General features: G+C 32.3%; 1 protein-coding gene across 1 annotated transcript; it reads right to left on the bottom strand.

Annotated features, from left to right (window-relative positions):
• Positions 1–362: 362 nt before the first annotated feature.
• On the bottom strand, positions 363–10,138 carry LOC112015571 (homeobox protein knotted-1-like 2). Its single transcript, XM_024047978.2, has 5 exons — positions 9,211–10,138; positions 8,979–9,101; positions 8,651–8,786; positions 1,219–1,472; positions 363–1,093 (listed from the first exon to the last, which is right to left on the bottom strand). Exons 1-5 carry the CDS (start codon positions 9,610–9,612, stop codon positions 890–892), a joined length of 1,119 nt encoding a protein of 372 aa, XP_023903746.1. The 5' UTR covers positions 9,613–10,138; the 3' UTR covers positions 363–889.
• Between the last annotated feature and the right edge of the window lie 3,267 nt (positions 10,139–13,405).

Here is a 13,405-nt window from a genome sequence, read left to right as displayed (position 1 = left end):
ATACACTTAACTATGCGTTTACAAGCTCTTGGGCACCCTCCCTTTGCAAGCCGATTTTCAAAGTTGAGTTCTACCCATGGGTTCCTAACAAACACTCACAACATATGAGACCTATCGGAATGTAGTACTCAAGTATTGTTAGTGTTCCGCTACATGCAGCAGACAGATAAGATATTTTTGTCTAGGCTAACACTCCACCCATACAAATATTGACCACCATAGTCATAAGCTTGTCTAGTTCTAGACTCTAGATATGACAAATGAAAGCTATGCTTCTAATACGATGCCATGAACAAACAATCTAACTGAATATTTTAGTTACAAGACCAAAAAAAAGAAAAAAGAAGAAGATAGTCTCAAAGTGGAAAGACTAATAAATAATAATAATATTACACCCTCATTAATTGAGTTCACATATTAGTTTCTTCTCACTATATACACTTACCAGCAAGTAGTTGCCCTTACAGATTTGCATAAGAGTTGAATTAAAATACATATGCTCAAAAATAAAAATATCCTAATAGTACCTCCTTACATATTTAAACCACACAGCAAAGTTACACACTAGGAGGACTGCATCTTCTAAAGACAGGAAACAAATCAAAACATCCCAAATTGATGTAAATGGCACAAGGACAGTTCACCCTGAATGATCACCACCAGATACGGACTAGCTTTCACTAAATTATACTGATGACATTTCTTGTAAAAAAAAATCCGATCAGTTTGCAGGACTAATCCCAACTCTGGTACGGACTAGCTTTCACTAAATTATACTCATGACTGAATTCACACAGCATTACTACTTAAACAACTTTAGGCTATGTCTGACATATAAAACTAGTACAACTTCAAGTAACAACGACCATGCACACAAATGAGTTGTTGTTCATGGTCCCAAACGGTAATGACCATCAGCCATGTAGTGACCATCCATGTAGAGAGTTGCATTCTGTGGATGTAGTCCATCCATCACCATAAATTGCATATCTTCAGAAGGTTTCCAGTGACGTTTTCTTTGGTTTATGAACCAATTATTTATTTGTTTTTGGTCTAAACCAGTTGATTCAGCCAGTGCCACCTTTTCTGTCTCCTGTATATTTGTCACGAAATAAAAGGGAAATATAATAAGCTTGAGATCCAAGTTACCATTACACATGAAAGTTGCTTTATAATGTGAAAGAGGTTTGGAATTCGGTTCGAAGGGGTTACACATACCGAAGGATAGGGCCATTTGTAGTGCAACTCCCACCAACTAAGTAGCTTCTGCCTTGCATCTTTGGGTAGTTTACCTTTCTTCTTTTTCTTTGAAAGCTCTTGCTTAAGGCTGCTTAAGTAACCGCTATACTTCCTTAGTAGGTGGTTCTTCAGTTCTCGGTCTTCAGCACGTGGATCAATCTCAGGCAGTTCTGTTTCTCCGGCACTGTTGTCTTGATCCTCCTCGGATGAACCAACGCCTTCACACTTCTCATCTGTATTCAAATGGGAATGCAAAAACTGGATGGTTATAACTAATTTCATAGCATAACATTTTAGCATATGACGAATGGTTGTGAATAATTTGATAACATAACATTTTAGCACAAGACCAATTACTTTGGATAGTCGTCATTCATTCAATTTTCATCATGTTTCTGCAGTTGATTAAGTACATATTACAATATCCACATAGTGAAAATAAAAGAAATAGCTAATGATATTTTGTGAAGGATTACAGTGAATATGAAAGATTAGCTCAGAATCTTCATAATAATAATCTTATTTTTAACATCTGTTGTGAACGATTACAATGAATCTTGGAGATATCTTCTTCACTCACTACATATCCCTCAAATATGACAATTAGTGTTCTCTAATTAAAATGCAGCGGTAGGCAACATTTGTTTGCTATCCAATCATCCATATCCAGCTACTATAGTTACACTCAGAATACTTTAACAGAAAAAAATTTTAAAAAAATAAACGAAATATGATAACTTCATTTCTAAAAACTGTAAGCAAAAGACATGTATAGCCCAATTCAAAATAAGGCAAAGTCGTCAAAGTTTATAGTCCATGTGTCACATCTTATGTTGCTCAGATGGCATATGTCTGTTAGCCTTTGCCCGAAGCCCTCAAGTTGTAATCACATATGAAAGATCATACCGATAATTGCCATGCAGACTATCCATACCACTTTTGGACTCATTGAACATCGTTGTAAGAAACAAATAAGGTACGGATACACAAGTCCTTGTGGATTTTGTTTCCTACAATATCCATTTTCAGTTTCATGGCGCATTGGCGCTACACCTAATGCACCCTTTTAACATCTGCTAAACTTGAATCCCATATTGCCTTGTGTGGCTGGCCATTGACCTTTTACATGGCCTTATCTAGAGAACTTAAGCCATGATCACAAATGCTATGAGACCATTCATTTAAAGGCCAAATTTACACTTTTTAGTCATATTAAATTCCCTTTTCTTCCGTCTCAATCATATTTGAGCAACAATTACTTTGTTACAATATTGCATCAAGTGCCTGACCGAATATACCACAAAGGAATGGACAGACATTTTGTCATATAAAAAATAAATGTCTCTTTCAACTTGTTTTTCATTATGTAATTGTCTATGAACCTAGGAAAGTGAATTAGAGAATAATGCCTTGACATTATATTAATTTAAGTACCCCACGTTTAACATTGTTAATGCTCTATAAAGACATGGCAGCCGCAAACCTCAATATGACAAATAAACAAAAACCATATTCCTCAGAAGAGGAGTTTTTCTGGATATGAAACTACAAGCTCTAATTTTTTTTCCTTAAAACGGATAAACATAAACTACAACAAGGAACAAATGATTTAATTCATTGAAGACTAATTAATGGATCGATGAGAACAAGTTTTTAAATGAAGTTGATTAAGTGAAAAGCATAATAGAGAAAAACCTACTATAACATGGTTAGAAGTAGTGAAAAAATGATAAATTAAGTGAAAAGGCAATAAAGAGTATGAGCTTGAATAGGTTAGAATTTACCATGAAGGTGGTTGGTCTAGTGGTAATGGGTTCACTTCTAAGGGTTTGGGAGGTGAAGGTCCTAGGTTCGAATTCCGCAATGGAAAGCACCTAATAGAGTATCACTATAGTTACACCCAGGTGGAAGATGCCAACTCAAGTCGCCCCCCTCTACTCATTTTTTATAAATCTTGAATAGGTTAGAATTAAAAAATTAAAAATATATATCTTCATGGACCAACCCTAATTAGTTGATGAAGATCCATATATGATCCCAATTTAATTGCAGTTAAAGCTTAATTAAGTTGAGCGGAGTTGAATAGGTTAATGTTTATACTACAAAGCACTCTAATTTATCTTATTAGAATAAAAGTAACCATATCAAAAAATAATACACCCAGACCAAAAGAGAAATGGAAAGGTAAAAATAAATAAATAAGAAAATCCATTAGTCCCTAGAATCATTTTTTAGGCTATTAGCTTGCTATTAAATATCTGTAGACACCCTATATTATTATCCCTATTAATAAACCTAAGTCTCTAATCCGGATAATAATAACTAAGCAATTGATTTCTACATTTCTTCTAATACAATCCAAAAGTGTTTCGAAAATAAACAAATGTGTGTGTGGGAGGGTGGTGTTTGTTGAAGCCCCTTTCAAATCAATGGTATTTGGAAAAAAAAAAAAATAGTGTTGTAAAAATTATGCATGGAAAAAGGCACAATGCTTTTAATAGGTTGAATTACTCGGGGGTTGTTTGGTAGGATGTATTGAGCAACAGTTTTCAATGTTTAAACAATATTACACGTATTTTCACACACTTTTTTACTCACACATATTTTCAAAAAATACAAATAACGTTACTAGAACAACATTACCAAACGGCCCCTCAATTTTCCAAGATAGAGCTATAAGATTGACGAGGAGGACCAAAACATGTTATTTCTAACCTCACTTCCACCTTATATGATATTTTGGTGACTACATGTCTACAAAATGTGACAACAATTCTCCTAGACGCAAAGAAGTTCAGAAAGCCAACAAGTAATACTAAAGTTAATACATTTGTGATAAGGTCAAAATCAAGTCCAGATAAGTTTACGTTGCATGGGAAGAATTTTCATAGGGAGAAGTAAAGATGCCTTTAATGACTCATCAACTACCTTGCTTGAGGAATAGTTTCAAGAAAATGGAGATGAACCGGAATGATGTCCTAGCTGGTTTATGGGTTGAGTGGAAAAGGAAAATATGAAGTTAGTTCTATCCCTCTGTAACTCTGTTCATCTTTGTGATAAGTAAATTCTCATGAAAAATTGACAATTTTCTTATAGCTTGTGATTAAATTTAATTGTTAAGATTTTCTGTTGGATAAATCTCTCTCTCTTAATAGATGGAAAATACCAATGCAAGAACTTAAGAGCAAAGTTAATAAATTTCAAGTGAAGTCGATCGTGATACTTAGAAGTTGGCAAATGCAATAACTACTACAGTAGATAGTGAGGATAAAGATTGTGGTAATGTTCTAATGGTTAGCAAAATACATCTTTAATTAAAAAAAAATTAAAAAAAATGCAAGTTTTGGATTTCAATTAGTCCTTTCCTATGTGTTGGAATATAGACTGATTTGACACGTACAATATTTTTTTATGAGATTTGATGAGACTCTACTTGCTCTTTCATATATATATATATATATATTCATGTGAAGGTTTTATTATGTTGGCTAATAATATGGAGTGTAAAGTTTTGGGAATAAGCGTAGTAAAATTTAAGGTGTTTGATGTGATTCTGAAGACTTTGGCTAATGTGAAACATGTACCTAAACTTGGGGAAAGTCTAATTTCTTTTAGGTAGATTCTATTATTTGGGTTATGGATATTTTCATATTTTGCATGAGTGGATTTATGAAAATTAGTAAAAGACTTTTAGTACTCATCTGGTATACCTTATTTTGCAATTTTTTAAAAATAGATTATATTTAAAAAATTATATTTAAAATAAAATTGGAGTTTTAAAAAACTATATTCTGATAAAGTTCAATTTTAAAAAAAAAAAAAAATAGTATTAAAATGAAATATACAAATATACTCTATAACTGTATATGACAATAACAATGTAAGCCAAATGACGTGCTCATTTTACTAAACCATACTTAAATAATTGTCTATAATCATTTTTAGTGACATATGACAGGGACAAATGCCATCTTTTCATTGTTAACTACAACCAAGTTTGTAATCAAATTTTGTCTTTAAAAAAATCTAAAATTTTATACAAATTGAATGGCAAAAAATAAAGTTAAAAATAGAGCTCATGGCTTTTTCTTTTTCTTTTTTGTTAAAACATTGCAAAGCAACAAAACTAATGGGTTAAAAAAATGTTAAATTTTGTGGAAAATATAGTGATATTATTAAAAGGGTTCAGTTAATGTATGCCCTTAGGGCATATATTAATCATCCATTTTTGAAAACATTTTATGAAGCATTGAAAAAGTTGTTAACTTTTTCATTCTTTTAATAAAAAGCTTTCTAAAATGGTTTACTAATGTATGTCTTAAGGGCACACATTAGTAAAACTCTTATTTAAAATTTAAAGTCAAGTTGAGTGAAAAGTTCAAACATTGCTGAAAGTCAATGAAAAAAAAAAGATGTGAAATTTGTGAAAATTGTGATGATATGATTAAAAATTGAAGCCAAGTTTGAGTGAAAATTTCAAACATTGTTGAATCCCAATTGATCTCATCAATTTAGAGATTTCGTTGGTAGTTTTGGACTCCCACATCATTAGAAGAATTTGTGTGTGGATTTAAATTAATTTGTGTTTGTTTTATGAGAGTGGTTGTAATCTAGATTGCTAAGAGCATTAGCATTGAGGTTGTAAACCTCTCCCCCCGGGCCCCCAAATTGCTATTTTATCAGCCAACACTCCAAAAATCAAGTTTATCTGGATATGTATTCCTATTATTTTTAGCAACTATGAATAGTGAATTCTCAAATATACAAGTTACTATTCATTGGTTGTAAACATAAATAAATATATTATAAGAGAGAAAAAAATTTTAAATTATTTGATTGGGTTGTATATAAAAATAAGAACTGGGATATTTGGTGTATTGTTAAATGGGTTGGTTAAATAGATAAAGTAGTATTTAAGAATGTAAAATAGGTCATTTTTTTACATCTTCAGATGTGAATGTTCTAATGGTGAAGAAAGTCATTTCTTGTAATTTAAAAATTAAATGACATGACACAATATATTTTTAGATTTGTAATATATATTTTTAATGGTAAAATAAATCTAAAGATATTTTTCCATTTCAATTCCCTGGACCACATTAAAAAGATTGAGGAAATCACTAATCATTTGTTATGAATGATTTCTTTATACTTCTAGAACTCATGAACATAAAAATCACTTATATTGAAGATCAAGTAATTATTTAGTAATTGTGAAGTACAATGATATGGTGATTAGGAGTGGCAATTCGTGTTCACGGGTCGAACTCGAGTCATGTCGAGTCATGAGTATTTAGTTATATGGGTTGACCCGAGCCTGACCTATTTCGTAAACGTGTCAAGAATTTTCAACTCCAACCCAACCTGTTTATTAAACAGGTCGACTCGATACGACACATTTAACCCATTAAATCAACAAATCATGTAAAGGTCAATACAGATGACTCGTTTAATAAATAGATTATATCTAACCTGAATAACCTATTATCAATTCCCATATATCTAAAATTAAAATATAATTACCACCATAAATATAGTAATAAACATGTAATTACAACAAAAAATTAAGCAATAATAACAAAAACTAATACTTTTATAATCTAAACAGGTTAGATGAGTTCACATGTTGAACACGAATACTGTCCGTTTATTAAACGGGTCAGCCATTTCAATCCGAATATGACCCAAACCCGTTTAATCTCAACCGATAACCTGTTTATAAATGAATTAACCGTGTCAGGTTCGCAGGTCGTGTTTGCCACCCACCCCTAGTATTTATGGTGATTACTCTTCTCATAACTGGTTTTCATTAGTAAAATTCATAATAAAAACCCCCCATAAATGAAAGAAAAGAATAATACGTCATTGTAGTTTAGGAGCATCTCATAATTTGCCTTAGGATCATGCCATCTACATGCAACCTCAAAATTGTCATTGTGATACCCACCATTTCCAAATTAGCTGCTGCATATAAATGCATGAATCAAATCCACTATATTGAAGCCTACAATCCACGTAAAAACGTGAAGAACTAACTTGGCAACATCCATAGATGACCTACAGGCTACAGACCCACAACAAGCGTTCAATGGCATCAACCAACCTGAAAATCATGCCAATAAGCAGGATTTGGCTGCGTCCTCATTGAATTTCTAAAATTCAGCAATATCAATTGAAAATTAGAGAGAGGGGAACTCATTCATTGAAAAAGCATCTAACAAGTAACAGCCAAGTTCACTGTGAATTTCGTTCAATCTAACAAAAGAAAACATGTCTTCTTTGCCAACACAAATGAAGCTTATCCGTTAGAAAACGAAAATGAGAAATCAATAAAACCAAGCAACAAATTAAGATGCATGAATGATGTCTGTGGTGATAGAATGCATGAAGATATGGTTACCTGGGATAATTTCTCTCAAGCTACACCAGACGAAGCACACCACCACAATATAACAATAATAGAATTAAAAGAAACATGAAAATACCAACAATGTTCGTACTAGTAATTTTTTTTTTTCCTCGTTTATGGTAATTCTAGAAAGTGAACAAAAATCCCGTATAAGGGCAGAGACATTAATAATGAAAGAAATATATTGCTGACAAGACCAGACAACAGGCTATATATACATGGGCAAGTAGCTAGCACTGAAATGAACAGCATCCTATGCTTCACTTTTTTTCTGGGTCTAGTAAAGAAAAAAAATAATAAATACACGTCCAATTTTGTCTTGGACAGCGAGAGGGAAGTGAAATGACAACAACAATGATGCCATCCATCTCTAGGTGTATATATGTTTATACTTTTATATCACAGAAATCTATAGAATCTGAATAAGAATTAATTAGAAGTTTAAAGAAACATAGAGCCTAGAGATTTTCGATAAGAAACCCTAATAACAATGATTTGTCAGAAGACAAAAACCATAAAAAGCTAAACCCATTGGAGAATTGAACGTGCGCTATTCATCATTGTTTATACTGCCATACAAGTGCGCTTTGTCTTTGGTCCTTTATGTGGATTTTGGAAGCTATATAGAAGTACATATATAATTATAAAATTATGAAATATCCAATACAAATTGGGTTTTGTGATTAGGGTTTTTGTTTGCGAAGCCAAACGTGATCGAGGCCTTGACAAAGGTATATATAAGTGTGTGTCTTTGCTCTCCTTCAAGTCTTCAACTATTGGAAAGCGTTATCTGGGTCAAAGTTTCATACATCGAAAATAGGAAATAAGTGAAGGGACAACTCTACCTCTACACTTCTCAAGAAGTACTTGACTGTACAAAACTAGAGCATCAATTTTTGCAATCGAATCCAAACCAAAGTCTTTGAAACAACAATTTTGTAAATTTATAATAGTATTATATATAGTATATATTTTAAAATAGAATAGATATTAGGTAGATACCAGAGGAGAAGACCCGAACGGGACCATTGCCAAGCATGTTGAGCTGAGATTCAATCCTACGCATGAAATCCATTGCTTCTTGTATAGGCCTAGTTAGTTCCTCACGATATTTCACCAGCATGTCATAATAGGCTTCCTGAATAGCCATCCCAAATTTTTTGTCAGACATTGGAGTAATTTAGCGAGTGAACAAGAGAGAGAGAGAAATAGATTATTATTATTATAATATAAAGAGACTTTATTATAAATCTAATTTATATATATATAAATAAAATAAAATAAAATAAAAGTAATAGTACATAGAAGAGTAAAGGAATTAATCAATCACCATGAACTGATCGAGTTCTGGGTCCTTTGAAGTATCTCTAGCACTCCCTGAAGATCGTTGCCTTGCCTCAAATTCTTGGCGAGCAGCTGAGAGCCTAGCCACCACTTCAGGTGGAGCTCCCACCTATAAATTTATGTTACACCAAGAAAGAGAAAGATGGTCAATTTTCTATGTGCTGTAATCATTCTTTGAACTTTCATGTACTACTATTCATAGACTTTATGTAAAATACCTTTTGGCAATCCATGTAAGCTTCCAAAAGGTTCGAGTATTGAGGGTGGGCGATGATCTTGGCTTTGATAGCTTCAACTTCACTAGAATTCTCATTCCCTTGTTGTTGTTGTTGCTGTTGTGGATGTTGAACTTGGTGTCCTCTCATCAAAGGGTAATGAAATTTCTGAACATGTTGGGAAGTGCTAGCTTCAGTCTTCACAATTGGGTGTGTTTCTGATTGAAAAGTACAATCTCCACCTGATTGTAAAGGAAAGGTGTTGATGTGCATCTGGGTACCCACGTTTGAGCCACTGCTCGTTCTTCCATAACCAGAAGAATTGGCCGCAAGAACCGGTGAAGCATACAAGAAATTTCCCCTTGGAGCTGAATTCTCATTAAGTTGATTATTGTAGTCCTCCATTAGATATACTCAACAAGACCCAGATGAGAAAAAACCACTGAAATCCTTTGTGAACAAAAGAAAACAATCCTAAAACCCTAAAAGGCGAGAATTTTGGAGAAATAGTTCGGTAGAGGAAGACCCAAAAACCCTAGATGATTGAGACAACTAGTAGTTGATAGCCAAAGCTCACAACCATGACTTTGTTCCTATTTTGGTATATTTAAAATGGAACACAAACCATGACTTTGTTCCTCTTAGCAGGCAGCTAGTGTTTGGTCAAGGAGGCCTTGAAGTGAAGTTGCACCAAGATTTGAGCATGTTAGAGAAGCAAAATTAAAGAGAGTAAATCAGGAGTACAACATGATGTGTGAAAGAAAGGGAGAGAGTTGCTTAGCCGGAACCGGCTACAGCTCCGATTCTATGGTGGCTGACAAGACTATCTTTCTTGAAAGAAAAAGAAATATTTGAAAATTACAAAAAGCAAAGAAGCTATAGGGCCAAAAGATAAGGCAACTATAGAATCATAGATTGTAGATTTTTTCTTCCTTCCTTTCACTCATCCTTTTTTATATTTTCTTATTATTATATACTATTATTACCCTTTGTTTCACGGGAAGGTTTTGATTTTCATCATTTTCTTTCACTTTATATTATTTTTAATTAATACTGACCGAAAAAATAATAGTTTTTAAATTAACGTGTTTAATAGGTGTACTTTTTTATTTTTTTATTTTTTTATTTTTTAACTTCTTTTATGGTTGTTGGGCACTAAAAGAGAGTTGTCTAATGTTCTTCATTGTGGAAATCAACTATTTCTAGCACAGGAGGTGACCAGTTTCCTGGCGAAGCAATTAATGTTACGGAAATTATGCAAAGGACAGTGCAGATAATCCGATCTAATCGTGTATTAATGCTACACAATTAATATTTTCATAAATATTGATTAGTTCACAAGTGTTTGTTATTGATTATTTGATTCTATTAGTAGAAAAATAAACAATTAAATAAATGTTAATCAATAATTATACAGTGACACAATTTTATTTTATTTTTGAAATTAAAAAAATTTTGTGTCACTGTATAATTATTGATTAACATCAATAATTATTTATTATTTATCATTGACATTTGGGAAACATATTATGACTCTTGACTTGTAGTAATGCTTAATTGTTAGGAGATCACAAATTATTTGAATTGAGATTAGTCTTTAGAACCATAGGTACTCACTAACCACTTACATGTTTGATAGTATAATCATTAATCATGATTGTAATAATCATTATAAGTTATAGATGTTCTAATTTTTTTTTTCTTTTTTGAAGAACCATTAAAATTTCAAATTAAACTTGCTTTAATATCATCATGTCAAATGAAAGTTGCCTCTTGACTTACAAAACTTGAATTTAATATATCAAATTATATTTTCTTTGATATTATTAGAAAGTAATGCTCTTCATTTGAAATGAAATTATTATATATATATATATAAATAAAATTTAACCATAAAAAGATACTGTATAAATACTATTAAATATAAAAGTCAATTTCTCATTTCAAGTAAAGTAGAGATGATCTTAACCTTTCTATAAATTGTAAGTACACATAATCATCTTGTCAAGTAAAGATTTTCCTCTCCACTCCTTGGTCTCAAAAATACAAACTCATGTATCTCCAATGAAAGTGTCATATATATCACGCTTTGTGACTATCTGTTTAGATTAGGAAAATCAAGAATGCTAAGGACCATCATCATTGTTCATCAATTGCATCCGTTCCAACTGATTCCTTGGGGGGTTAAATGTATTCTAATAGAATCAACCATGCACTTACATTACGCAATATTGTACGTCTTATGCCTTAATACAGTTGGTTCTGATTGGGCACTCACAACTATCATTTGTACTACTCTGTAATCACAATTCAATATTAAGTTGTTGGATGACGATATACCGATTGCCTATCTCTATATTATTCCCACAAACTTATACAAAGGAGATATTATAAAATTAATAAAGTTTGGCTTCAAACTGATTTGATGCTATTATTTTCAACCTATTATGTATTGATTTAAAAGACTTTACATGTATATTATTTAAATAAATTGTGCAATTATCAAAATGCTAAGAGCTTTGTAATTGAATTAGCATCTCTCTATGCATAAAGTACTTAGAGATTTATAGAGGAAAGGTTTCAAGTTATGACATTAGTAGCATGCTGTAATTATCTCTCCAAAAAATAATCCATCAATAAAAAAATAATTAAAATCCCCTAATATTTCTGATATTGGACGCAGAAATTTCTGAATTCATATGATAAGACCATCAAGTACTCATTTAACTCTGAAATTTACTCCTCAATGAATGTAAAAATAACTTGAATTGGAAATTGGAATCCCGCGGGTGATAGCATTTTCGGCATTAGATTTGAAATCGAAAAGTACATAATGAGTTATTGAGGAATTAATTGTTAGTCCCAGTGTATTCACGTTATTAAAATTCATGCTCAGAGGGAAATTAATAAAATGCAACTAGTAGCTAGACTTTTTTTTTTTTTTTAACAGTATACTCCACGGATGGATAAGTTTTTTTAAGGAGTTGTGTCCCTTCAAATAGATGTGACCCTATGAAAGGTTGTGCCTATACAAAAGCCAATACCTCTAATGAAAAGTTATCTTTATTAAAGAAAGAACAAAATATGTGAGATTGTGCATCATTATGACATAGTGATCACTCATCACAAGCCTACATAACTAGAATTCTTTTTATGGCAGTCTTAAGTACTGTACTTTAAATTTTGTTTCTTAAATTTTCCAATTATATTTGACCATATAATTGTATAACCAATTCAACATAAATGGCGTTATTTTCTTCGAACGGTAATTAAGTTCACCTGTGTAGATCAATTAAGTTCTCCTCTATATATGTGGGTTCCAGTTACCTCAACTGATAAAGTTTCTGATAATTGTATAAGAGATCTGGGGTTTAAACCCCGTCTACACCAAAAACTGATTAGTGTCTTGGTCTGATGATAAAGAGCGCTCATCAGGAACGGACGCCATAAGTTAAAACTCTCTCTCAAAAAAAAAAAGTCATCGTCTATATATATATAATTTTGAAGACCACAGCAACACAATTTATTGATTTTTAGAAGTAGAATTTTTTTTTTCTTTTTGGTCTTCAATCGTTTAATGATTGATGTTGCAAATCAGTTAAATGTTAATGAGGTTTTTATGTGTCAATATCTCAAGTGTGATGACCCAAGAACGAGTTTTAATCATGCTTGCGTTATATTCTAAAATGACTAATTTAGTCACAATTGAAACTCATTGTAGTTGTTAATAACTCAAATCACTCTAGTATAAGCCCAATATGGAATTCAGCACACACTAACACAACATACACTCAATAAATATCCAATTAATATGGGATTTCACAATATCTCCCACTTAAATCTCTAACATCCTTATTAAAGCCACTTTAAGAGACATTGTCTCCAAGCTGACACGGGGTTACTAAATTGGGGCTAATACCATTTGTAATAACCCAAAGAAGCGCATTAGTCTTGTGGGGTCATGGGCCCAGATCATACAACTAGATTTTGGACTTAAGGCCCAAGCCGAGGATAAGGGGCCGTCCGAAAATGGGTAAGTATAGCTAAGGAAACCCATGCTAGTGGGTAAGGAAGACAATATTGAACATAATGGCCTAGGAGTTTTTGCCGAGGATGAATTTGTCCTCGGCTAGCCAAGGCGGAGGTCCGTAAAGGATGCTTGCCATCTAGAGGTGCAATCTATGAAGTTTTGGAAATA

Source organism: Quercus suber, unplaced genomic scaffold (assembly GCF_002906115.3).
Source record: "Quercus suber isolate HL8 unplaced genomic scaffold, Cork oak 2.0 scaffold_70, whole genome shotgun sequence".
In the NCBI taxonomy this organism is placed as follows: Eukaryota; Viridiplantae; Streptophyta; class Magnoliopsida; order Fagales; family Fagaceae; genus Quercus; species Quercus suber.
The sequence above is the reverse complement of the archived record's forward strand: the minus strand, read 5'-3'. Positions and strand labels throughout refer to the sequence as shown.

Excerpts from the sequence above, each read along its gene's own strand:
- LOC112015571 (XM_024047978.2), bottom strand. The coding sequence starts at position 9,612 with ATGGAGGACTACAATAATCAACTTAATGAGAATTCAGCTCCAAGGGGA. Across the intron at positions 9,102-9,210 it reads CTTACATGGATTGCCAAAAG|GTGGGAGCTCCACCTGAAGT; the intron begins GTATTTTACATA and ends ATAAATTTATAG. Across the intron at positions 1,473-8,650 it reads CGTTCGGGTCTTCTCCTCTG|ATGAGAAGTGTGAAGGCGTT; the intron begins GTATCTACCTAA and ends ATTTGAATACAG.